General features: G+C 41.2%; 1 protein-coding gene across 3 annotated transcripts in view; it reads right to left on the bottom strand.

Moving 5' to 3' along the window:
• SEMA4D (semaphorin 4D) overlaps nucleotides 1-27209 on the bottom strand; it is a 146005-nt gene that overhangs the window by 31668 nt on the left and 87128 nt on the right. For all 3 annotated transcript variants that reach the window (XM_066618439.1, XM_066618437.1, XM_066618438.1), the window contains exons 4-12: nucleotides 17637-18028; nucleotides 16096-16241; nucleotides 15384-15446; nucleotides 12582-12680; nucleotides 10351-10444; nucleotides 8213-8326; nucleotides 6886-7037; nucleotides 1055-1230; nucleotides 789-945 (exon numbers count right to left, since the gene is read on the bottom strand). In XM_066618439.1, the coding sequence (XP_066474536.1) occupies nucleotides 789-945; nucleotides 1055-1230; nucleotides 6886-7037; nucleotides 8213-8326; nucleotides 10351-10444; nucleotides 12582-12680; nucleotides 15384-15446; nucleotides 16096-16241; nucleotides 17637-17730 (1095 nt within the window). In that variant the 5' untranslated portion in view covers nucleotides 17731-18028. The remainder of the gene's footprint in view (nucleotides 1-788; nucleotides 946-1054; nucleotides 1231-6885; nucleotides 7038-8212; nucleotides 8327-10350; nucleotides 10445-12581; nucleotides 12681-15383; nucleotides 15447-16095; nucleotides 16242-17636; nucleotides 18029-27209) is intronic.

Genomic DNA, 27209 nt, shown 5'->3' with positions numbered 1-27209 from the left:
ATTCAGGTGGTGATGAAGGTAGGCAAAATACAGCATGGAAGAATCTCACATTGGCATTAAGGTGTATGGATATCATTTGCAGTCAACAGGTCCTGTTATTCTTTGCCTCTATGACAGTGCTTCCCAAACTCCTACAAGAGAGTTAGGAGGAACACTATAAGTGTGTGCGTGTGAGGGGCTCTGGCAGCAATGTGATCCCCAGGATTGCACTGCTGCTTGGGGAGGGGGTTTTCCCAACTTACCAGATGGAGTGCCAGCCGCTGGGGGGGGGGGTATGCAGAGATATGCAGACACCTCTGCAGGTCTCCCCAAGCATCCATAATAGTAAAAAAAAAACTCAACTGAAAACTGGTTTTCAATCAAGAACAGGAAGTGGTTTTCAAGTGAGTATTTTTACTATTACAGAGGCTTGGGAAGCCCTGCAGAGACATTTGCGGGGCTCCCTGCCCCCCCCCCACAGGAAGCAGGCACTCCATCTGGTAAGTTGGAAAAAACCGTCCCCCTAGGCAGCAGCGTGATTCTGGGGATGCGTTGCTTGGTGCCTTCCCCACCCCTTAAGGGGCCAGAGCTACGTGCTTCCCAGGCTGGTGGGTTGCAACCCACCAGTTTAAGAACCACAGCTCTATGGGAAGATAGCTTAAGCTGGGATGAAACTACCGTCTGCTGATATTACAGACCCTAAACAGAAGGCACCCAACACCGAAACAAAATGAAGTGTTCAGAATAATACCCCTTCTAAAAACAAAAGTGAAAGAACAGAAGCCAACTCAGAACTTATCCAGACTTACTGCTCCAGGTCGGGGTTTAGGAATGTCTCCATTGTATCGCACCCATTTGGTATGAGACTGCTCAACTGTAGCGCTCTGCATGTACTTCCCTTTGGAAAAAACATCTTCCACTGTAGAGATGCTGTAGGCACAAACTGCCGATAGCCCTACATTGTTCCTTAAAAAATGAAAAAAAATCAAGAATTACTATCATTACCAAATTAATGTTATCATTTTGCACTACTGTAACTACAACCACTTCTTTAAAATTTGAAAATGTTACTTACAACTGTGGGCTAAAAACCCCATAAATCACTGATTCCTTTGAATTTGGAGACTTCAGGATAAAGATATCATTGACGATGTTGAAAAATAAATTCTTATCTGGGACAGAGCAAAGCAACCTGGCCTTGAGATAGGAAGTCCATTTTTTCTGTAAAGTCCTCAGTCCTCCTTGGTCCCCCTTTAAATGAAGAAGAAAAAGAAATGCAGTCATCCAGGAGTATGCAAGTTCCCTCTCCCCGATAAACTATTAAAAGTTCTGTAATAGAACATGTTAAAGTGGAGATTTGCAACAGACATTTAAATAATGATTTGCAGTAAGAAATACACCCAAGACGCTCTTGACAATACAGTGCTAATTCACTATTAGATGGTAATGCATCTCAATGCACTTACACCTATGATCAATAACAAGCAGCGAGATCAATCACTGTTCCTCCAGATCAACAGTCCGCCATTCAAATGCATGCCACAAGGAGAAGCAGACCTGGAGAAATGGTTCTTGCAGTACTTCCTCCTCCAATCTGCACATCATCCGTAAAAATCTACTGGTTGGTAAGCTCCAGAGGCATCCCCTCCCAAAGACGCTTTGTGTGTTTCCTGCTTGGAGCTCAGGAGTGCTTGAGAATGAAGCAAGTACAAGGACTATAGTCTAATGGCTCTCAGAAGGCATGAACATACTGAAAGTTCAAAGCTTGACCAAGTCATGAATTGCCAAGCCTTTTTTTTTTTCAACTCTTCACTCTTCGCTCTTCCAACTCTACACTGGCTGCCAAAGGAGTCCAAAATTAAGACCTACCATAATATAAATCCATGGGTGAGTGTAGTAAAAAGAAGAGTAGTAGTGATGTTTGCAATTGACTGTTCTAGTTTTGCACTGTTTTTTTCGTTTTGTGTTATGAGCTGCTCTCACCATAGCTTGCTTCATTCGTTCTGCACATTTTTAATTAAATGAACTGCTGAACCTTTAAAAATGTCACAGTCAATACTGTGATGACTGCAACTGTTTTTTCTACACGATGAAAGACATTTAATCAAATACTCCAACATCTTTTAGGATTTTGCAGAACACTGAGAAGAAACAGTGTCAAGAGATTACTGGGGGGGGGGGAAGGGAAGAGTATTATATATGTTAGCCTGCTATTCACACCCCTCCTTTCAGCTTCTAGATTGCAATGATGTCCTTGCCCCATGAAAATGATAGCCTTCCCAGCACAAACTACCTTCTTTGAGAAGGAGTCAGCAGCTGTTAGGAACACATATACTCACACACCCACCTCTTCGCTCAGGGATGTTGTGACCCAGAACACCACCTGATGCTTTCTTAGGTCTGCCACCACTATGTTATGAAAAATCGTATCAAAACCTTTACCATGCTCTTGGTGCACTGCCATGAACCTGAAAGTGTGTGACTTCATTACATACTTTCATGCTCTCCTGGTCAATGAAAGTCCCATCCTTCGAGGTTTCATAACAGCACTCAAGGAGCACACTAAGTAGGGGAATGATCTGCTTCTCACCTAAATGAGTGCGAAACAGATCAGTGTGGCTTACAGTGTGGTAGTAGCAGTGGCGTCACTAGGGGGTGTGGGGGCCACACCAGATGACGCACATGGGGGTGTGTGGGTGACACCACTAATGGCCAAAATTGTTAAAATTTTGGTATTTTCAAATAATACCATCATGTTATATATCAAGCAATTTGTAATGTCATGCAAAATGCAATGAAACAAATAGTGTTGAAATATCTCTATCCTATCAAAAGTTACAGCCAAAAAACCATTGGGGTGGGGTGATGGTCCATCACCATGCCCACTGCCCAGGGCGTTACCCTGCCCACTGCATGGAAGGAGGTCCATCATGGGGTTGATGTGCTGGTCTCCTGCAGCGGGTGACAAAAACCCTAGTGATACCACTGGGCAGTAGGCTGGAGGGAGGTGGTGATGGTAGTTGGGGTGAAAGGTACCTCAAATCATCAGACCTCTCAGAATCTGCCATAGATGAAACCTGGCTGCATGGATACGCCAGCACTGCCATTGTTCTCCAAATAGGTTTATAAGATAGCATCTAAGCAACCAGTGCTTCCCATCATTAGGAAACCATATTAAAGACTGCTTTGTCCCTCTTTAAATCCTTTGTTGCCCACTTGCCCGATAAGGATTCCAGTCACACAAAGCCTCTTCTCACAGTACAGTTATGGCATTAACAGCAGCATGGTTCTTTTCATACTGTGAAGGTGACAGCTCTGAGCAATGTGGGAGAAGCCCATTTGCTGGCTTCTCCGCATGTCAGTGCTGCTTTTTTTTCAGCAACTGAGCCTATAACAGCCTGAGAAGGAATTGTAACATGGGTTCCTTCCATTGACCTAAAACTTCTGATGTTACCTTTGTGGCATGGGAAAGAACTAGGCTATAATGGTTCCCAGGTCACAAATGGCATATGAATATGTAACCTTTAGTTCTATGAATGATTTTTACATTTGAGTCACTTGATGGGAAACATACACAGCACTGAAAGACTAAATTGTGCAGATACCATAAAGAGTTTAAAAATATTCCCATTCTCCAAATTGTGCTGTGGCTGCACTTTGTAAAAAGTAGAAGCCATAATGTGAAATGTATTCAAGGTAGCTGGAATTTTATTTGCTACTGAGAGAGTTTCCAAAAATAAAAAAGATATTCTTTTTCCCCCAAATTGACAACGTATGCACATATTTTCCTCCTGCAATCTATATATAGCTTTGCACAAATTATAATGAATGGAAATCCAGTTGCACATCTGCAGTGCTGCCAGTTTAAAGCAATGACAAATTGTCAGCAGTCAGATGACCATCACTACTGTGGCCAAAATAAATTTGCTTCAAATTGTGGGATGTTGCAACTCTTGCAGTTTATGCTATTTAATTAGAATTCACAACTTCAAACCACATCCCTGAAAACGCTGCACACTAAATGGTGGTGTGCTCATTATATGTCCATGAATGAATTTTGCTTTGCTTCACATCAAGAAAATACTCAGTAAAGGCGGCTATTATTAGGTTTAAGCACATGAAGAGTGACTGAATCAGGCTGGCTGTGATAGTTTCGTTTCAGGCGGTGGCCGTTCGGCAAAGAAATGCCACCTGTCACATCATGGTCAAGCAGAAAATTTTCTTGGTGTGAGAAAGATGTGGGCTTTGTCTGGTACCCTTTAGAAATGTGTCAAGCATAACCCAAGCATCCACCATACCCCACTTCTCTTAAAATGACTACAGCTGGAATGGAACTGACAGCTGATGAGTCATATACAAAGTGAAAGAACCATGGGGAAATTATAAAGAGTCTTTACTTTTGTCTCTCTAATCTAAATAAACTAATTTTCACAGTAATTTCCCAGTGTAAGAAGCCTGGGCCTTACAGCGACAGAACTGATTTTTAATTCCCAAAAGAATGCTTGAATGCTTTAAAAGAAAAATGGCTAAAAGAACATGTACATAGAAGCTTTCAACAATCTTGATTTGCCGCTGTATATAGTGTCCTATCAGAACCACAGGGTACATGTATGGATATGGAGGAAAGTGAAGTTGTTCCTGCCATGGGATATTCATGTTCCTCCATTCTTTCAAAAGTCAGTCAACTATGCAGACAAGATTGCCCACATGAGCATTAGTCATGTTAACCAGAGAAAAAAGTTCATGTGACTTTAATTTTGAAGTATTTATACCCTGCTTTCTTATCCCTGACAGGTAACCTGAAGCAGCTGACAGAAGCTAAACATATAAGCATTCTAATAAATACCATATAATTTGGAAGCCCTTTCTGGGTCTATTTGCCTAGTGCCTACTCCCATGAGTTTTATGCATCATATATTTATTGTAAGACTTACACTACACTCCAGGGTAGTTTACAAAGTATAATTAATAATAAAAGCTAGCAAAATCTTGCACACCCTCAAACATTTTAAAGGCAATCATGAAATTGTCTTTAATTAAAATAGCAACATCACAACTTTAAAAGCTGGAGTAAACAAAAAGGTCTTCAGTCAGTGTCAAGGAGACAACAGCTTAGGTGCTAGGTGAGTAAAAGAGGGACCACAACTCAGCGGCAGATTTCTGCATGCAGAAGATCCAGGTTCAGTCCCTGGCATCTCTAGACAGGACAGGGAAAGAGCCAGTTAGAAACCTGGAGACCTACTGCCAGTCAGTGTAAGCAAAACTGAGTCTGACTGGGTATAAGGCAGTTTCATATGTTAGACTTTGGAGGCGATGGGAGGATCCATAGCTCAGTGGTAGAGAACATGCTTGGCATGCAGGAAGTCTTAGTAGGGCTGGGAAAAAGCCTCTGTATGAAAACGTGGAGAGCTACTGTTGGCTGCTGTTGACAACACTGAGCTAGATGAACCAATGGTCTGACTCAGCAGAAGACAGCTTCTTGTGTTTCTCCTCAGGAAGACAAGTTCACAACTGAGATGCCCAGCTAAAAAGACCCTCCCTTCAATCACTTCTTATCTCATTTTCAATGGCAGAAGCACCCAAAGGAAACACTGAAGCTCTCTCTCCCAACTGAGAGCCCAATCTTGTGGTCTCCGTGGCGCGGACCACAGTCGCAAACATGCTGTAAGGCACGTTTGCGGGGCTTACCGCCAGGCTCTCATTGGAGGTGGCTTAGCTCTGGCCAGCACTGAGCCACCACCCGGCGGGCGCCTGCGTTCCACAGCTCGGCGGTGCCTGCGACTGTCGGGCTGTGGAACGGGGAATGGGGGCATTCCTGGGGGCGGGGGAGAGGTGTTCCGGGGAGGGGCAAGATGTGGTCGGGGGAGAGGCAGGTCCGCGGAGCCAAGGTCCACAGGGTCCAGGGCGCTCAGTTAGGGCTGCTCGCCCTACACGAGCGCCTTCACTTTAGCGGCGACCAAACAGTCGCAACTAAAGTGAGTAGTCCCATTGCGGGACTGCTTCCCTTACTTGGGGGAAGGGGACAAACGTCTCCTTCTCCCGATGAGCCTCCTGCGGTAGCGCGGGAGGCTCTGGATCTGGCGGAGCCCTTTATGGAACTGCTGGGTCCCGCAGCTCAGGATTGGGCTGTTAGTTCTTGTGTTCTGCAATAGAACATGCCTTCATCTTTCTAAATATGGCTTTTGCCAGGTATTCATAGGTGTTCTATTTGCTAATTCTAAGGGTCATATTGCACGGTGAGTTCTGTGCATCAGTGTAGTTCTGTGCTTTGCTTTTTTTTGGGAGGGGGAAGCTACAGGGGGGTCTGAACTGGATTGTGATATATGGGGCAGGGTTTTTAATCTTTGCCCCTGCAGTGGTCCCATTTAGATGACCTCTATATGGCTGCTTACATCAGAGTGCAAACTACAGCCACCATGGCTGAGGAAGAAGGAAGGGACCTGAACCAGGACCACAGCAAGGACAAAGGATTTGCTTCCTCTTCCCATGGTCAACATGTATTCAGTTTCCCTGCAGCTGTCCATGACCTGAAAAAAGATGGTGCTACACTGACACATTTAATATCACATGTAATTTGATTTAAAAAAAGATGTAATACTGTTAATAATATTGTTAATAATAATGTTCAACGCTCAGCATTTTACTGTGATTTGAATTTTATGCTGCTGTTGTACTTTTGTATGGTTATGTAATTTTAATTTTTTGTAGCTTTGGTTAGCTGCACAGAAAGGTTCCTTAATGAAAGGGGACACAGATTCACTTGATAAAGATAATGTTAATAAACAAAATGGCAGGCTTGCAGGTGTTGGAAAACACCGTCACATGAACTGTGTCAATAGGAATTCTTTAAACAATTGCTCTTCCCTCTCCCCACCAAGGTAGGACGAAGTCTCAGCTAGGCCTCACCTTACAAACTCTAGCTATCCTTGGAATCATCAGCTTGCCGAGAAATTCATACTCCACAGACACCTCAGTGAAAAAAAAGTACACTTTGTCATCATCTCCATCTGGGTTGTATGAATCAGCTCTTATCACATCAGCAAAAACGAAGTTTGGTTCTGCAGAGGCAAAATACAATCAATCTTTGCTTTTAAAATTAAATCATATTCCCACCCCTCAGTTTTTCCTGCTTATTCCTCATTATGGCCACTTGGCTCCCCAGTATGGAAGCTGTTTCTTTAAGTCCTCATTGCGCAGGATCAATATCCCTAGCAAAGTTTATTACAAAACCTTCAGACAAATCTGTGAAAGACAGTTAAGTACCTCTATGAAATAAATTCATATGGAGCAAGTTCCAAAAAAGACTTTGGAACTGCATAGATGCTTGAAGTTTGGTTAAAAAAACGAGGTGCAATTATGTTGTTTGGCCTGGCATGTTGTGTTTTTAAACGTAATAGCAGTTGCAAGAGATCATGATCTGGATCAGGAGCCTCAACTCTTTCCCCATGCAATGGTCCCAATCTGGACTGGGGGTTTCCACAACTATTGTGTCAGCAGGGAAACGGCCACTGCCAATGGCAATTTTCCACCCAGAGAAAATAATAGCCAGTGGGAGAAGGGAAGAGATCAAGACCAAGGTGGAGTAAAAGGTTATAGCCTCCCTCCTCTCAAGCCATGACACCAATCTAGATTGCGGCCTCCACAGCTGCAATATACATCAGATAGACAGCCAAACAAAGCGATCAACAGTGACTCATGGAAAGGGATTGAAAATCATAAGTGGAGTATCTCTACATAGCACTGCCATTTCTTTCTCTTTTATTTTTAACAGAAACTCAAAAGTCCAGATCATTCACAGTCACACATGATGCTCAAAGATAAATCAAACTACTACAGGGTCTACAAGCTGTCTCAGTTGATTTCATAAACAAAAGTCAATAGTGTTTAGAATTGATAACTCAAGACCAGACTTCCCAAACAAAAGAGAAAACTGCAATTTGAGAAAGAGGAAGGAGGAAAAAAAACCCCTGATTTACTGATATTTTATATTGAAGGGTGGCAGACCCATTCAAAAAAATCAATAACTCACACCATTTCAAATTCCTAGACTGAACAAGTAGGCACATACCCATACATAATAATAATAATAACTTTATTTATACCCCGCCCTTCTCCCCGAAGGGACTCAAGGCGGCTTACAACAGATTAAAAAACATAATTTAAAATAAATAAAAACATATTAACACATATCATGCTTATTTCTCTGAATTCTTTCACTTCCAAACCTCCTTACCATTAAGCCAAGGAATTGCATACTCTGTCCTTAGTGGATTTGGATGAGAGTTCCTAGAAATAATAGGTTCACTTCCCAAGAAATTGTAAGATGTCCCCGAATAAAGGTCTCCATCTTTAGATGAACATAAAATAGAAAAAATTAAAAATAAATAGCAACTTAGCAGCACAGTGAGTTTTTAAAAGCCCTTAATGAAATCATCCCTCATATCCCTTACATCTTCCAGCCACTCAGGCACATTTCCACACTATACTTAAGACATGAGAGCTGAAGTGGCATGGTTCCTTCTCATACCATGAACAGTGCAAGTCCTCCCTCTCTAAGACTCACTGAGTATAGCCATTCTACTTCTATACCACTGTGCAACTTCCTTCCCAGATGCTCCACTCAGACATACTTGCCCTCTAACCTCTGTCTTGCCCATGCATTTCAGATAGTATGTTCTCTGGATATGGGTTGTCAACACTGTTCTGTACAGTAAACTAAAGCACTAGTAGTAACATTTAACTCAAAAGTTATTTTTTTCAATAGCTAATTTCCATATTTTGTACTATGGTCATGCTTCCTACTATGAACAGCTAGTGAAGATGTTGCGAAAAAAAATTAATGGAAAAAAACAGATATGGTATGAAAAAAGGAAAAGATAAGTTCACAACCGGTATAATCAAGAAATGATTGTGATTTATTACTTAGAAGGAAACACTAATGGAAAGTAAAACAGTAAACAGCAAAAGCAGTTTAAAAAAGAGCAGCTTTGTAGGAATGAACTGTGGGAATATGGTGCTTGATAATTAAGAATGTTTGTAATTGATACTTTCAATAATACTAAAATATTTTAATGTCAATGATGTTAGTGTTAAGGAGTTAGTAACAAAACCTGGTGTTGAATCCCTCATAAGAACATAAGAACAGCCCCACTGGATCAGGCCATGGGCCCATCTAGTCCAACTTCCTGTATCTCACAGCGGCCCACCAAATGCCCCAGGGAGCACACCAGATAACAAGAGACCTCATCCTGGTGCCCTCCCCTACATCTGGCATTCTGACTTAACCCATTTCTAAAATCAGGAGGTTGCGCATACACATCATGGCTTGTACCCCATAATGGATTTTTCCTCCAGAAACTTGTCCAATCCCCTTTTAAAGGCGTCTAGGCTAGACGCCAGCACCACATCCTGTGGCAAGGAGTTCCACAGACTGACCACACGCTGAGTAAAGAAATATTTTCTTTTGTCTGTCCTAACCCGCCCAACACTCAATTTTAGTGGATGTCCCCTGGTTCTGGTATTATGTGAGAGTGTAAAGAGCATCTCCCTATCCACTCTGTCCATTCCCTGCATAATTTTGTATGTCTCAATCATGTCCCCCCTCAAGCGTCTCTTTTCTAGGCTGAAGAGGCCCAAACGCCGTAGCCTTTCCTCATAAGGAAGGTGCCCCAGCCCCGTAATCATCTTAGTCGCTCTCTTTTGCACCTTTTCCATTTCCACTATGTCTTTTTTGAGATGCGGCGACCAGAACTGGACACAATACTCCAGGTGTGGCCTTACCATCGATTTGTACAACGGCATTATAATACTAGCCGTTTTGTTCTCAATACCCTTCCTAATGATCCCAAGCATAGAATTGGCCTTCTTCACTGCCGCCGCACATTGGGTCGACACTTTCATCGACCTGTCCACCACCACCCCAAGATCTCTCTCCTGATCTGTCACAGACAGCTCAGACCCCATCAGCCTATATCTAAAGGCTGATTATATAAGAAGTAATTTTAAAGGATTATAAAGGCTCCTTTTATAAGAAGTAATTTTAAAGGAACATCTAAAAAGGCATGTATACACAATGACACATCTGAATGGGTGCGCTGGGGGCAACCTCTTTAAAATGCCTGGGATAACAGACCTTACACAAAAACTTTCTCTGTTTACAAAACTATCATACCCAGGCACCAAACTGCTGTTTAAACTCAGGGAAATTCACAACAGAGCTTCAGACATCTATGTGCAACTGTGCATGCTGTCCCCTAAAAAGCATTTTGAAAATAAACTCAGGTATTACTGTACAACATGTACCATGTACCTCCATGTGTTCATCCCTGCTTATGAAAAGATGTAGAAAGATCAACTGAAGTGTGTACTTACCAACCATAACTGATGTATAGCTTTGCGCAGGATCAAATGGACATCTTCCTTTTCCATCATCATTTCTGCCCCCAAGTTCAAATGATTTCAGATTCTACAGAACAATTAAATCGTACAGTTTACCCTTCATCTGAAATGTAACAGCCATAATCCAGTAGACTGCTGTGAATATCTGTATCTCACCCATTTCAGTGCAATTATGGATCCACAAGGACAACTCAAAGAGACATTATCAGCTGACATGGCAAAATCAACTTTTTGGAGGTGGTGCCATAGCACAGTACTTTGCATCTCAGGTCTGAACCAGGTATAGCAGGGAAAAAAGTCTTGTCTGAAACCCAAGAAAGCCACTGCTTTTTTGATGGTCCAACACTGTACTATATAAACCCATGTATTTAACCTGTTGAAATGACTATAGCTGTTTCAACAAGTTTCCAGATTTCAATCTACTGCATTCTTGTACGTTTTCAGAAAAAAAAATACTTGAACAACAGCAGGGTAAAATGTAAGATAGGTGGAAGCAGTTTAAGCATTCAACCTGCAATTGGCTTCAACACATCAAAAATGAGCTGGAAATGGTTGGGACATCCTGCGTCCTCAAGTGTACCTACTGAATATGCGGATAAAAACAGCTGCAATTCAGACAGACTTCCAAGTCTATGATAGGAACATAGGAAGTTGCCTTCTGATTGGCCCATCTAGCCCAGTATTTCTGAAACCAAGGATTCAGGATTTTTTGCCCTATTCAGTGTTGCCAGGGAATAAACCTAAGACCTTCTGCCTGTGCAGAATGTGCAGCTAAACAGTGGTCCCTCTCATTGATAATTTAAATGAGGAGAAATTAAGCACATATTTAATGCTCATCCAGAAATGAATGAAATAGAGGGAAGAGTTTAACTTTGGCTGGATTGTACAAAATATGTTTATATTAAATCTTTTCACTATGACATACACTACATACTAATGAGCTATACTAATGAGCAAATACACATATATAAACGATAGAGAACATGACTAGAAATTCCAGAAAAAATTCAGTGACTTGGGACAGATTTGTGGATGGCTAGAACACAAATCTTTCCCCTTAACTTAGCGGCGTTATTCCCCCCAGTGTGCATATAAGCAAGTGTGTTTCCAGAAACACAGAGTGATGCCATGCCACTAAAAAGCAGCCACAGGCTGGCAAGGAGTATGATTCCTAGGAAAAAACTTCAGTATGAGAGTTTAGCATGGGAATCCATACTAAGAGGCCTAAATGGAGGAAAGAGAAGGTTGGAGAAGGAGAACGACAAGACAGATTGGACAGCCAAAGTGAAAGTGATGCCAGCAAGGGGATTTAGGAAGAAAAGCCAGGTGCTAGGGAAAGAATGGAGTAGTGGGGTGTGAAAGAGAAATAAAGTAGGCTGTGTCATGACAGTAAGTTATGTGGTGATAACTATGGAAAATTTTGAAAGCCAAGAAAACCTCCTAAACCATGAAGTCGACAACAAGCAAATGTACTTTGGCAGCTGGGACAGGATAGCAGCCTAACTCCCATTGCTAGGGAGGAGTAATTATACTATCCATAGCCCTTTGCATGATAGACATGCCATTCACAACAATGTAAACTGGAAGTCAATAATATAGAAAATAAGGGATGCAACAGTGGCAAGGGCATGACAAAGAGAGGGCAAATTCTGGCAGCATTCTGGGAATGATGACAGACTTACAGATAAGGGAGACAAGAAAGGTCACAGTCTAACATCAAGAATCCTGTCCTTGGGAACAAAGTAATATCTGAGGAAAGGAGAATGATGATAACAGTCAGAGACATGGGAGGCAGACAGGTGGTAATTTTTAAGCACAAGGAAGACCTCGCCCTGAAGCAGTCAGTAGTATGAAGGTATGGTATAGCCAGGAGCTGATTCAGACAACACAAGGCAAAGAGGGGAAACAGAAGTAGGAAGAGACATAAAGGGGCATCAAGCACACACAGGAGGTTGACACAATTCCAGTCTTATGTACTGTGTCCATTAGGAGAACATCAACAACAAAAGGAGATGAAAAGAACATCTTCATCAGATACAATTCACTTGGAAATGACAACTAAACCCCTGGAGACTCCTGCCTCAAAGGATAGAAATATATGCACAACATCGCATGTGCTTTGCTCTCTTTCCTTGCACCGTTCAGCCAGACCATTCCTAATGCTTTTATAGCTGCCTTTGAAGAAAATGCATTTTCACACTTACCAGATGATCACAGACTGGTTGAAATGCATTAGTTCCACAAACATACAGGACAGTATCATTCAGATGTTGTAAAACACGAACATAGTTAAGGCACTCTGTCTGTAAAGCAGAAGAGCGGGGAAGGAAAAACAGTTTTTTAAACCTACAACTCTAATATTTGATTAAGGAACATAAATTTTATTGGCTTCAAAACCAAGTACCCATGCATACTTACAGGGAGATAAGCTCCAAGGGCACCAATGGCGCTTACTTCCATTTAATGAATTTAGGATTAGGAGTCTAACATGACTTATCCATTCATCCACTAACAAATGCAAAAACCGAATTTAAAGAGTTGTAGCAGTGATAATATTAAAGACTGGATCACCATCTATGAAATTGCTCCATGATGCCCACCTTATTACTTGAAGATGCAAAATTATTAAAACTATCGTCGTTTACATAAGGGCCCTTGCTGCTTCACTATTTTAGTTGATACACCTTGCTGGTATGCAAGAAAGATCTCAGATTCAGTGATTTCTCCGATTTACATACTGTAACCCAAAAGTGGGCAGAGAGGCTCATAAAGCTCACTGTTTAAAGAGCTGCCTTATTATTATTAACATTATTAACAGTATTTATATACCGCTTTTCAACTAAAAGTTCACAAAGCGGTTTACAGAGAAAAATCAAATAACTAAATGGCTCCCTGTCCCAAAAGGGCTCATAATCTAAAATGATGCAAATGAATACCAGCAGACAGCCACTAGAACAGACACTGCTGGGGTGAGGTGGGCCAGTTACTCTCCCCCTGCTAAAAAAAGGAGCACCCACTTGAAAAAGTGCCTCTTACCCAATTAGTAGGGGTAAATTAGCCTTATCAATAGGTTTTCCCGCAGTCTTTGAGAAGACCAGTTAGTGAAAGGTTATCAAAGGCTAGCAATGAGGACTAACAAAGTGGAGAGCCTCTGGCAACATTTTCACAGCTCAGAAAACACTTGGGCATTTTAAATCTGAATATACGCTTTTCATCTAGTTTAGGGACTGTTAGCGTTCACAATTTCCTGAAATCTTCACTCTTGGGATTACGCTCTGCACTGTGAAATATGATTGGTGTATAAATGAAACTATCATAACAGGAAATTTTTATTGCACTTATTATGAGTTTCCCTGTTTTAAAACTTGTTGTGAACCACCTTGAATGGCTCACAACCTTTGGGATTGAGAAAGGACAGCAATTTTAGAGCCCAATCCTGAGGTCTGTGGCACTGTGCCGCGGATGTCAGTCGCAAACATGCCGTAAGGTATGTTTGCGGGGCTCACCTCCGGGCTCCCGCCGGAGCTAGTCCAGCACCAGCCAGTAGTGGGCTAGTGCCCAGCGGGAGCCAGAGTTCCACAGCTCTGCAGTCTCCTGGACCGCTGGGCTGCAGAATGGGAGGTGGGGGCGTGGGGGAAGCGTTCCAGGAAGGGGGGGCATGACCAGAGGCGTGTCGGGGGGAGGGAAAGAGGCGGATCCGCAGAGCCGAGCTCCGCAGGATCCAAGGCACTCGTGCAGGACTGCTCGCTCTACACGAGCATCTTTACTTTAGTGCTGACCTTTTGGTTGCCGCTAAAGTGAGTAGCCCCATTGCGGGGCTACTTACCTTATTCGGGGGAAGGGGACGAATGTTCCCTTCTCCAGAGGAGCCTCCCGCGGTAGCACGGGAGGCACAGGATCCGGCGGGAGCCCTCCATGGAGCCGCCGGGTCCGGGAGCTCCAAGCAGCTCAGGATTGGACTGCCATACAATAAAATAAAGAAAATAAATTACCCCTGCTTACTGAGCAAAGAAGCACTTTTATATTGAGCGCAGGAGGTGGCGTAATTCACACCCAATCAGTATTTTTTCTAGTGGTTGTTTGCTGGTGTTTTTTCTGAGCTGTTTTCAGATTGACAGTTGTTTTGGGACAGGCAGTCATTTGGTTATTTGATTTTCTCTGCAAACCTCTTTGCAAACTTCCTTTTTTTGCTGAAAAGAGGTATATAAATATTCTTAATAATAGTAACAAAAAAATCAGAGCTTGCTAGGTACCACCAGAAAATCACCTGACAAACAGTAAATGCCCTATTTGACATGTGACTCAAAAACTGAAGATAAACTCCCAGAGAAGAACAGTATAATTCAATTTAGTGCAATTATTAGAAAAGGCCTTTATTTAGATTATGCTTAATTTTCTCTGGAGACCGTTGTGTGGCAGGAAAGGTGTCCCTGGAGCAACCAGCACTTACTGTTCCACTGGGGAGCCTTCCTTTCCTGCTGCCAGTCTCCCCCAAACTGCACCCCAGCCATCCATGTCTGCTCAGAAATCTGGGCTCAGTAGCTGCTGGGGTGACAGAACCTGGAAGCAGCGGGCTGGAGCACATTTCAGAGGAGATTGGTGTAGGAGAAGGAAATTTGCCCTGTGGAACTGTAAGCACTGTTTACGCGGGGGGGAGGAAGGCAGGGTGCCGGATCCAGCCCGTGGGCCGGAGTCTGGAGAGCCCTTCTCTAATGCAACCGACAGCCTTGGAAAAAGGTAATAAGTTCATCTTTCAATGAGCTCCTGCTTCCCATCATCCACATCTTCAAACACATTTCAACAGAAAGTCAAGCAAGCTTGCAGAACAGACAGCAGCTTGTGTGGGTAACTGCTTTGTTCAAGGAAAAACTAGTAGAAGAGCAAAATTAATTCGGCTGCAGTTCTGAATGAAGAGGTCAAAGCAAATTAACTGCTTCCACAATATTATGAGAAGCGCTTTTCATGAAAGTAAAATTGATAAGAGACAAAAAGACAGATCTGCTCACCTGTTTGGATTTGCCCTTTTCTGCACATTTCGTTTTCTTGTCTTCTGTGACCTTCCAAAACACCTGGGCAAAAACAGAATCCAGAACAAGAACAAATCAGAAAAGCCTTTAACACTTCTAATGCTCAGAGCAATGCATGCAGGCAAGCTCAAAAGCCACCCTGAGGCAAATGCAAGCTAAATCTGCAAGTAATAGACCTCTAAACATCTGCCCTCTTGAAAAAGGACATTGAAGAACACACCTGCAGTACAGGAATGGGAGCATGATCAGCATCCGCTACAGTAAAGCACTTCACTTTATTCACTATGTTTCCTATATTGCACAAATTTGACTTATGCCATAACTCATACAGCCCTCCTTCCATTCTCAGAGCCATTTCTCAAGACAATATAGGTAGGCAACAGGAAAGCAGTAATATAAAAAGCTGCTCTCAGTTTAAAGCCTATGCATCTGGAAAACAGCTGACAGGTTTTGTCCAGTAAAAGCAGCAATCTCCATTAAGCCTGGAAGTATAAGTGGACTGTATACTAAGCTAATGGAATATTGCCAGTGTTGCACTTCCTTTTCAGACACTGTCTAAAGCCACACACATCTGTCCTCCTCAGTACAACTACAAGGTACAACTACAAATCCCATTGAATTCAATGAGTAAACATACTTAGGATAAGATTTTTATTGTCAGATGCACTCAGATATTAAATTTCATACCTACCTCTTGATTTTTTTGAGCAATGTTGGATGAATTTAGCGCAAAGATAACTTCTCTAGCGCCTACATATAAAACATCTTCATCTTCGCTTAGTAACAAGGTTGAGTAGTTAAATATTTCGGGCTCTTGAAAATGTACTAGATGTACTTCTGTAATGTTTAAAAAGTAGGGAATGTTTAATTAAATTGATTAAAATAAAAAAATAAAAAATTTAATTAAAATTACTGAAATTTCAACATTTCTAACTTTTGACAATATAAAGGCAATTTATTTTTATATCTTTAAAGTAGGTCAACCAACTAACTATAAATTAGAAAGGATCTAAAGGGAAAAAAAGAGTTTAATCATGTGCAAGTTTTTACGCCTAGAAGTCAACGGCTATTTAAAAAGCCACAGGGGGGTTTGGGTTGGAACTCCTTCTGAAAGGGAAGGCACACAAAAAACATGATGCCACATAGCAGAATGAGTTAAAGGGTCCAATCCATTCAAACTTTCAAGCATCAATGCAGCCACAATGCATTCCTTGAGGTAACAAGGCCTCCATGACTGCACCTCCTCACCGCAGGATGCAGCGCATGCCCTGTCGGCATGGCTACACCAGCACTGGAAAGTTGGATACTATTAGGCCCAAATAACTATGATGGTGTCATTTTTATGGCTTTTATTGGAGAAAGAAACATGGAAATGATCCATGTTAGTTGGCCTGTATGATCCCAGCTTTTTTCTTTAACTTGATCAAGAAGCCAAGATAGCCTGTGGAAAAGCAAACCTGTGGATGTTTGAACCCTCCTCAGCCTTTTAAAATTCTCCATTAATCTCTCCAAATTTCTTTATGTTCTCAATATTTTAAATGGTAACAATAACTGCAAAGTGAACATAGAAGGAATAGGGAAAGAAAGGCTGATAACTAACAATGAATCATCTTTCAAGGTCTCCTTATAAATCACTGAGAAGTAAGCAAAGGCATAAATGAAATAGTTACAAAAAATGTTGTTATGCTAAACTCCTATACTCTTACTAGGATGTTCTGAACAATATGTGGGACATCTACTCCCATTTTTAACTGTGGCATTTTGTAAAGTTCTACAGATACAAATGCAACACTGTCTTGTTTCCTCACTATATTTAAATTCCCTCCTATAAATATGGATGGTTGAAACCAGTTAGGAAAACCTTGATTTGTGAAACACCATGTTTCAGAAACTTTATAAAGGCTTAGGTTTTTCAACAAATAACTTGCTTTTTCAATTCTTCCCCCATCAGCCCAAACAGTAGAATTGAAGGGCAATACATACACTTTGATTAATGAGAGCTTGAGTCAAGTGGCTGAGTGTGATGGAACAAGTCATGAGCAGAAATATACTGATGAATTGGGGACAAAGCCAATGAAGCTTTTGAGGTAAGGAGCTTGACATGGATATAGGGATAAGAAAGGAATTCTGTGTAGCGATTTAGGGAGAACATCAATCATATCGGGCTGAATACTATTTATTTTATACATAGTATACATAGAATAATCTTAACCTGAAGTTATTTGCTCTTACCTTTGTGTTCCCAGGTGATCCGGGGCACTGGACCAAGAGCCACTACCATCCCAAAAAACAAACTCACAACCCCCCCATATACAGCGAGTGCCATGTTCACTGTCTTTGTATGGAAATAGCTGGGTAACAGCAGCAGCAGCAAAAGTTCATTAGGTAGAAAAAACGTCTTTAGAATTCAGAGTGTTTGTGAAAATGGAGTCATGTCAAGCTTAATGAAGTGCCTCAGACACCTTGCAAGGAAGCTTCCAGATTGGTAACAGTCCAACAGATCACTTCTCCTGAAGAACAACGGTGTGCCGCCGTAGCAAAAGGAAAGGATTTCCACAGTGAACTTCAGCAACTCTTCTGCTTTTTAAGCACATGCTTCTGATCAGCTGGGTTGATATACAGAACTGTGGAAGACAGAAAGAAGGAAGCGGTCAGAGGTTTTCAACAACGACTGAGGATTTCCAGGCTGTACTTTTTCCTTTGTTAAGAAGGAAATGTTCTTTGTTCTTACAGCAAAGGGCTCTTTTATAAAAAATAACAGCTCATTTTCAGAAATAGTCACAGGAATTTATTAACAACCATATTTTTCATATGCTCTCTCACCACTCATGCCTGCAAAGACCATTTTTGAAAGGAAGCATTTACAGGGAGGAAAAAGGATGCTTTTAAAAAAATTATATTTTAATATTTTAGCAGAGGACCAAAACAGAACCAGAACAATGTCAAGCAGAGGTTTGAGCTACAGGCAGTTTGAGGCACTTCTGGACAGCACAGAGGCTTTATAAAAATTCTCTGAATCCCAGTCACTATTTTCCAAAATACATGAAGAGATAAATGTGACAAGGTAGTGCCAAAAAACCTGACTATACCAAGTATCAAATTCATTGCATTTCCCGTGTCCCATTTTCAAGTGTCATGAATTTTTAAAGGGATGAGTCATGTAGTAAAAATAGATGTATCAGTTTTTAAACTTCAATTATTGTCTTAAAATAAAACATGAATCAAATACAAAGACACTGACATATACAATCTTGAAAAACTGAATCATGACTATCAGACTGACTGAACAAACCTACTCCTGCATTTACTGCACTGAGACAGTGCCCCTCCATGATAAATTGGCCGCCAACGATACACAAAGTGCATCACCAATGGCCATTTCCAAACTGTCACCTCAAAGCAATAGCCAGTTGCCACAGCTGGCAATCTACACCGGAACATGTAAGCTGGCAATTGGGGGGTGGTGGTTCGTGGATGGATGGTGAAGTAATGGGAAGTTTGGGATCGAAGGGAGGTGTTTAGACCATTAGCAGGACTCAAGTAACATCTAATAGAAACAATATGAATATAAAACACATTTTAACATATAAAAACTAATGTAACATCAGGAAAAAAACAGCCCTCTCTAACAGCTCTAGGACAGTAGTTCTCAAACTTCTAGCACCAGTACACACTTTTTAGAATGAAAATCTGTCGGAACCAGAAGTGACATCATCAGGTAGGAAAATTTTTACAATCCTAGGCTGCAATCCTACCCACACTTACCCAGGAGTAAGTCCCATTGACTATCATTGTTAAAAGCATATACATAATAGCCTGTTCAAAGTACAGATCTGTGACATTTCCCCAAATGCAGTCACATACCATGGGAGCATCAAGTCTAATAGATTAAAAATAAAATATTGAAATGAATGGGGACCCACATGAAATGGGCTCACGACCCACCTAGTGGGTCCCGTACCACAGTTTGAGAAACACTGATCTAGGACATTTAGAAGACCAAAAGGATCTTCCTGAATGTCAAGAGGCCAGGCACATTTTTCTGAGTAGGGAATTCAAACATGAGGTACTAAAATCAACAATATCCTCCAGCCTCCAACAATATTCCTCCCCAATAGCTGTTTTCTTGCTGTAACTACCATATTCAGAACAAGATGGAAAAATCTGGTCTACTGTCAGTGTTGCTAATTTCAGCACTTGATCCTTCCCTTAAGGCCTTTCCTTATGCCACACTACATAAAAAAAAAATTTGAAAACAAATTAAAGATAGTGTTCATAACCAAAGCAGGATATGGGTTGCAGGATTTTCTTGCCAGCAGCACCTATCCTTTACCCTACCAAGGCTTATAGAACACGGCTTTAGCAAATTTTTATAATGGCTATCACTCAACTAACATTCACCATCTACATATAACTTTGTGACATGATGCAGTTTCCGATAAAGTTTGTTTGCTTTATTTCTAGATGTTTTACCTCTTTTACTTCTTCAAGAAGTTCCATGTAAGAGGATAATTATCCAAAAAACCCAGCTTCTTAGATAGGGTGACAAGCTGAAGCAGCGCCCAAATTCTGCCACCCTCTTTTTTTGCTTGCTTTCAGCATCTGCATTGGTACTTGCATGTTATTCCCCACCCTCCATCATGACTACCAATGATTGGGTGGGGAAGATCCTCCTACGAGTGAAAACAGAACCATTTCTATTCTTTTTTTTTTCTTGCTTTCGGCATCTGCATTGGTGCTTGCATGTTATTCCCCACCCTCCATCATGACTACCAATGCTTTTGACTTGGTTGGGTGGGGAAGATCCTCCTACGAGTGAAAACAGAACCATTTCTATTCTTAGGATCTTTTCTACTCAGCCTGTTTTGCAGAAGTGGCAGAGCAGCAAGGAAGTGGAGGTGTTAAAGACCATTTCCCAACACCAGGAACAGGATTTCCATGATTACAATCTGTTCTCTAGCTCAGTTGATCTGTTGCCACACTCTTCAGCAGTAGCTCTGGTGGAAGATGACTTGCTGGAGCCCATGCTGGCCCACCACAGCTGCTCTCAGCATGAGGGTGACTGTTCGACCGCTTGCATGAGCTGTGGGACGAGGGCTCCCTCCACTACTTGCTCTTTCACATCTGTGATGCGGCAGTAGTAGTGAAGGAAAGGTCAGCCTTGCTTGGTGCAAGGCCTTTTATAGGCCTTGAGCTACTGCAGGACCTTCATTCATTCATATAAGTTCCATCTCTAATAAATTCATTTATGTAAATTTATTCAAATTTTAAATGTAAATTAATTCTTTTTTTTCCTGGCCCCCAACACAGTGTCAGAGAGATGATGTGGCCCTCCTGCCAAAATGTTTGGACACCCCTGTTGTAGACCACACGCAGCACCCACACACCCCTGCACACAAAAAATGCAATTACATTTGTAATAGAGAATATTTAATATTTACAGGTCTGGACTGCAGCTGTGGATGCTGGCTATGGCTCTGGCTGGTCTGTGAGGAAGTACCTCCTGAGCGAGGCTCCCCCATGGACTACCAGAGAGGGCAGAGAATGGACCACCCACAGCCACAGCTGACACTTCAGCTTTCGGTTGTCTGTTCTCCACCCTTTCTGGTGGTTGTTAAGTAAGATCCTGGTAATGACTGAAGATGATGTTCCCCCACCCTAGACTTCACAGACCACTTCTGAGGGTTTCACAGACCACCAAACTGTGGACCACAGGTTGGGAACCAGTGCTGCAATTGTATTACTCATTCTCCAAGGAGTATGAGCAAGAAGCAGATAGGGCAATAGCCAAGCAGACAGAAGACTAAGGGAAGTGGCAGGTGGAAGACATTCCCATTAGTCTGAAGCGTCAGACCACCATTTGAAAAAGTTACTTCACTTGGTCTCACAAGTGGTCAGCACTAAATATAAATCACCATTACCCCCACAACCCTGAAGATGAGAAGGGGCCAATGTGTTCTCTGCCTCCCTTCCCTCTTGAAATTAGGATTATTGGAGATAATATATCAGAAATCAGTGACCTTTGTGAATGGAGTTGTTTCTGCTATTTTGTGTTTGTAGGATTGAAATTCTGTAAAACAGATGGTGGATGGATAGAATTTTCAATTCTAGCCAGGACAGAGAGTGCTGTAAAAGCTGCTGAAGAGAGGGAAAGAAGCAGACTTACAAAATATTTGAACGAAAAAAAATCTGATTTAGAAATTACTTTGATTTAGAACTTGGCTGAAATAGGAAATGAATGTAGACAGGCTTAGTTGGATTTCTCCCTTGTTATTTTCATTAACATATGTAATACACAGTAAAAAATATTTTGATTTCAACTGCTCATTATGTTTATGGCAAAATATTTATGCATTGTATAATTATTTTTATGTTGTTGTGAGCCACCATGGGTGCCTATCAGGAAGAAAGATGGGAAATAAAAATCAATAATAAAGTATGGTTTAGAACACCTGTTTATATGCGAGTTTGCTGTTTAATCATCTTTGCTCCTGAAACTTGGTTTCATCCCATGTCTAAATGCCATCCTACTCTACCCACTGCCGGTAAATTAGCTGGATTACAAAACTAATGGTGAACTGTTGGAGTAGGTAACCAAGAAAAAGAAATGATTTTTACTTGGTTGCAGCAGCTATGGTCAGATAAAGGAAGAAATCCCCTTCTTGCTAAGTAAGCTGCTTATGCTTGTCTGCCTCCCCTCCCATTGGTGGTGTACCCCTCTTCAGTTAGGGCTGAACTTGGAAGAGGTGAGGCACTGCATATAGAATACACTGCTTTTCCTCCCCATAAACTAGTTTTCTGTCTTCCATTTCTTTGGCATACTCTGATATCTCTGAGAGTGAGTGACAAAGACAATGCAAAATCACTCGTATGATCAACAAAGAAACAAAATATACTGGATTATTTGTGATTTACTGTTTTAAAGAAAAAGCTCAACCTAAAACGTTTATCTGCTAAGTCTCCTAATATGATGCCCTTCCTAAAATAAAGCAAGCTCACAGGATTAATAGTTAATGCACATCAATTCTGTGCCTTGTACAAAAATCATCCTTCAATCTGCCTGGAAATGAAGGTCAACTGTGAGGGTCTCACCTGGGCGCCCCTGGTGTCTGAGCTGGAATGATGGCTGCAAAAGGGTTTTTTTGGTTCCCTGACTGTGGGATTCTCTCACCCTGTGAAGCTTAGCTAGTGCCATCTCAGATGCTTTCCCAGGATCAGACAAAGACTTTTTTTTTATTTTCCAAGGTTTTTCAGCAAGTGAATGTCTTAATGAAGCTGTTTTTTAGGCTGTTTTATATCTGTCATTTAATGACTGTGTCAAGGTTCTACTGTTTTAATTATTTTTCTTAACTGCCTGGAAATATTTCATTGAAGGGTGATATAAATGCAAGTATCAAACATACAGCCGTATAAATTGTTGCAAGTTTGGCTGAATGTTTGGTGCAGCAAAGGCAACATATCACATGGTTTAATTCCACTATTCTTTGCTTATCACGCAAATCAGATTTTATTTTCCAACAAATTTCAAGAACACTTTATCAATCAGCAAAGTGTATGTATTGTGTCTGAGTAGATTGTGTAGCTTCCTTGTTTGAGATATTTCCGCTCATTTTTCATCGTCTATCCATATGAAAGGTGAGCCAGCTGAAAACGGTCACCATGGCAACTGGTAACCACTGAGGTATCCTGACATCAAGACAGATACTAACACCTTTCTTCGACTCGCAGTCCACTTCCACCACGGAGGCTCCTTTTCTGTGCTCCACTGACTGTAATTATGCTTTTCTGTTCTTGTCAGTGCTGTTTTATTTTTTACCCAGAGAAGGAGCAGCAGTGGTGGGGAAGGGAAAACATGAGCCAAAGTAGTATAGTACCCAACTTTGGCTTTCATTAAAAGAAATCAATACACTGGATGAATGGGTGCATTGGCAAGCTCACACCCTATTTTAAAAGCAATATATTAGTTTAAAAACTTCATCCTCCCGATTGCTAGGCACCCCGTCCTTTAACAGTACACCCCAGCCTTCTTGTTTGTTCTGAGTCTATTTTCAGTCTTGCCACGGAGCTGTAGCTATGTATTTTTAAATTTACATAGCACTATCAACACGTACAGCACTTTATGATAAGTAAATAATTTACAATAAGTAAATACAATAAATCACATTATGTAAATGTTAACATTTATATAGGGCTTTCTGAGAACGCAAAATGCTTCACACATATTATCTTGATGTTCTTGATATTATCTTGATATTGTCTTCTTCAACCTTGATGAAGTAGTAGCAGTGAGGCAGACATCAAACGAAAACAGCAGCAAATAACAGAAACTTCCCCTGCAGAACCTTCCTATGGGAAGGAGAAGAATGCAGCAGGTCAGCCACCACCATCATCTTCAACCACTGTATGCTTTTCAAACTCTCCCTCATAGAATCATCAGCTTATGAGGAAAAGGAAGCCAGTGAGTCATAACACCCCACTCCACCCCATTTATTGTTTCAATGATTTTTCATTGATTGGTTTTAAGTAAGTCACTTTGGGAGCCTTGTTGGCTGAAGAACAGCATAAAAATGCTTGAGGTAAACAAACGCTTTGTTCCAATATGCCTTTTGTTCTTTCAATGACACCTGGAACTTATCCTGTCTCATTTCTATTTCCTTAATATAAACACATTAAAGCAAAGAGTGACTCCAACCAGCGAACAAACTTATGACTAAGTGGGAAACACACTAGCTCTCTACAGGAGTTTACAATTTGTGGACACTGTACCCAAGTATATTTTCCAGGAATGCACCTCTAGAAGCCCTTACACACATCTTGATGCATGTGAAATCTCACCGATGCCCAACAACTTCACAGCATTGTCTAAAGACACAATTGTGCACCAGGATGAAAGTCTCTTGTTGACTTGTGTGCTCCCTGAGGCATCTGGCCTTTGTGAGATACTGGAAACTGGACTAGATGGGCTTTTGGCCTGATCCAGTGGGGCTCTTATATTCTTAATGTAACCATGCTATTCTTTGGTTATTAGAAGCTTCAGACAAGTAGCAACCTGCCACTAATTTTAAGAATAAGACTTTGTAGGCTACATGCTACATCTGTAGGTGTGAGAACTGACATTTGAATTGAGCCTATTTATGCCTAGGTAGCATAAAAGCTCAACAAATTACTACTACAATTAGTATGCCACTTTGTTCAAGAAATCTGTGATGTACAACCAGGAAACTTCATTCAAATTTGCTTGCTTTTTCCTGGGGATAGCCTTGCCACAATTAGCCTGCCCTGGTACTGTTCCGATGATTTTTTGGTAGATGCTCCTGAAGACTATTCCAAAACTTTAAACTTTGGTTCCTGCATTCTGAATCGCTGGAATGAGAGAAAAACTGCATTTAGAAAAACTGCATTTAAAGTTCCAGTCAAAGAAGCTTGGAAAACATTACCTTAATGACTTGGAAGTAAACTTCTTAAGGACTGTCTGATCATTATCACAGGTCCTACTCTGAACATTTTTCCCTTAAGATGCCAGGTGCGCAACTACCAGAAATAGACCCCTTTTACTTTACTAGCACTCCAGATTTGCCATCCTCTCCTCAAGGAGACTCAAATGGCATCTCTCAGCTTTTGGGCACTAGGGGAAGTCAATCACATTCTCCCATTCTTTCAATAGAGAGAGTACACACTTTACTCCTTAATGGTCAGCTATTTAATGCTGTTATTGGAGTTTCATTTACTGCCCAATGCTCATTTTTAATTTTTGTTGGCGTGCACGGAAACTTCATGCTGAAGGCAGAATAAAATTGTTTTAAAAAACAAACAAATTAGTCATTTCACCTTGATTTAAATCAATTCACTATGAAGGAAACTTATGGCATTATAAAAATAACATACACAAAGAGGGTGTGCATGTACTGGGAACAGAGACAGTCTACATCTGGCAGCAAACAAGAGAACAAAAGTCAGAAAGAATTGGAGACAGTCATCAAAAGTTCAACCTACAGCAAACAATAGATGATCACTTAGCAAGACTCAGGTTATAATCCTATGCACATTTACTTGGGACTAAATCCTATTGAACAGAATAAGATTATCTTCTGAGTAAACCTGTATAGGATTGGGCTGTCAACAGAATTCCAATTTTGTGACAAGTTCTGCTATACATACCTATAATCCCCTGCAACACATAATTGGAAATCAGACAGACAGATGTGGAAGGCATAGTCCCCTCTCAAAAGTAGGTTTGCCTTCATCATTGTGCAGGTAGTTCAATGCAGCACTAATGCCCTTTGTGTGTAGAGACATTAGTATGTGTTACCAGAACATACAGCTGGGCAAGCCAATAGTGCTATGTGCAGCCAAATGATCCATCAATTTTCAGAGTTGGCAGAAAAGAACATGACAAAGAAAGAGAAATGTTGGTATCAAGCATAGCAAATGCCCAATGACCATCATCAATACTCCTAACCATAAGACAGAGAAACATACATTTATTTCATCCTGGTGCAGATCAGGCACCTAACTGTAGGAATGTAAAAAAGAATACTTTTGCATCAGACCAAAGAACAATCCAGTCAAGCATCCTGTTCCCTGTATTGATGTGATGGCAAATCAAATGCTTCTGGGACAACCACAAACTAAAGACAACGGCATTCCACTGCCCTTACCCACTCAGAAACCAGTATTCAATGGCATAATGCTTCCAAAAACAGAAGTTCCATGTAGCCATCATAGCCACTGATAGACCTATTATCCACGAATTCCTTCTTATACAGAGCCATTGCCTTTTCTTAATATGGTCATTTTCTGTGTGTAGCACATTTTTGATATGGGGATGTATTCAAAAATATGGTGCTTCTGACACTTGCATTCTGATTTGGTATAGTCTCAGGAGGGCTGTACCATATACCTTTTCTGAAGAAGTGGTTTAGCACTTTAACACATATTCATGCAGGATTTGTGGCTAGCCAATCAATGAATAGAACACAATTCCTACAGATCTATTCTTTGCCTACAAAGCACACACTGCAAGTAAATAATATAATTTATGAAAAAGCACTCACTCTGACAGTTGGCTGCTGCTTAATGAAATCCTCTGACAAATCTTTTCTCTGCCAAGTGCTTATTTAATGTGCCCCTTGGAGATGTAAAGTACCTTTTCTCAGGTATGCACACCAAGCCCCACTGATGCGATTCAAGGCAGAAAGCCAAGAATTTGCACTTCACATCCAGTTCCCCTTGGCTGCTAAGGAAAAACCCTTGTGAGGGATACAGTTATCCTAATGCAGATAAATTAGAGAACCTGGAATGCTTCCATTACACCTCAAACAACACAAGGTAATAATTTTGTTGAAGGGATCTTTTGTGATAACGGGCAAGTCTCAATATGCAGCACTTCCAATTCTTTATGTCTAACTACAAACAAAGCATGCTCAGCTTGAATTGTGTGAAAAAAATGTAAATGAAGATTAAGGCTGTATTTGAGCACAAGCACCATTTAAGTTGCTATTTAGAATGTGCTAAGCAGAAAATATGCGAACACTGTGACAGCCAGTAACCATGAAGCAAAAACACAGGGCCAGCCCAGAACATACAGAGGTGGCATGCCAAATACCACCCACCTGCTCATTTAGTGTGGTAATTCGCAATGTCAAATGCACCCCCCTACTCAATAGTGCACCAGCTGCCATCGCAGGTGCTCCACTTCCTCCTACTCCCTGGATTCAAAAAGGAAGCAGAGAATAGAGCAGAAGCAGAAGAGGAAGCATAGGAGAGAAGGGTACTGATGTTATTGCGGTCACATTACATGCTTTA

The sequence above is a fragment of the Tiliqua scincoides genome, chromosome 2, assembly GCF_035046505.1.
Source record: "Tiliqua scincoides isolate rTilSci1 chromosome 2, rTilSci1.hap2, whole genome shotgun sequence".
Lineage (NCBI taxonomy): Eukaryota > Metazoa > Chordata > Lepidosauria > Squamata > Scincidae > Tiliqua > Tiliqua scincoides.
Note: the sequence above shows the minus strand (reverse complement) of the source record. Positions and strands in the feature narration are given on the sequence as shown.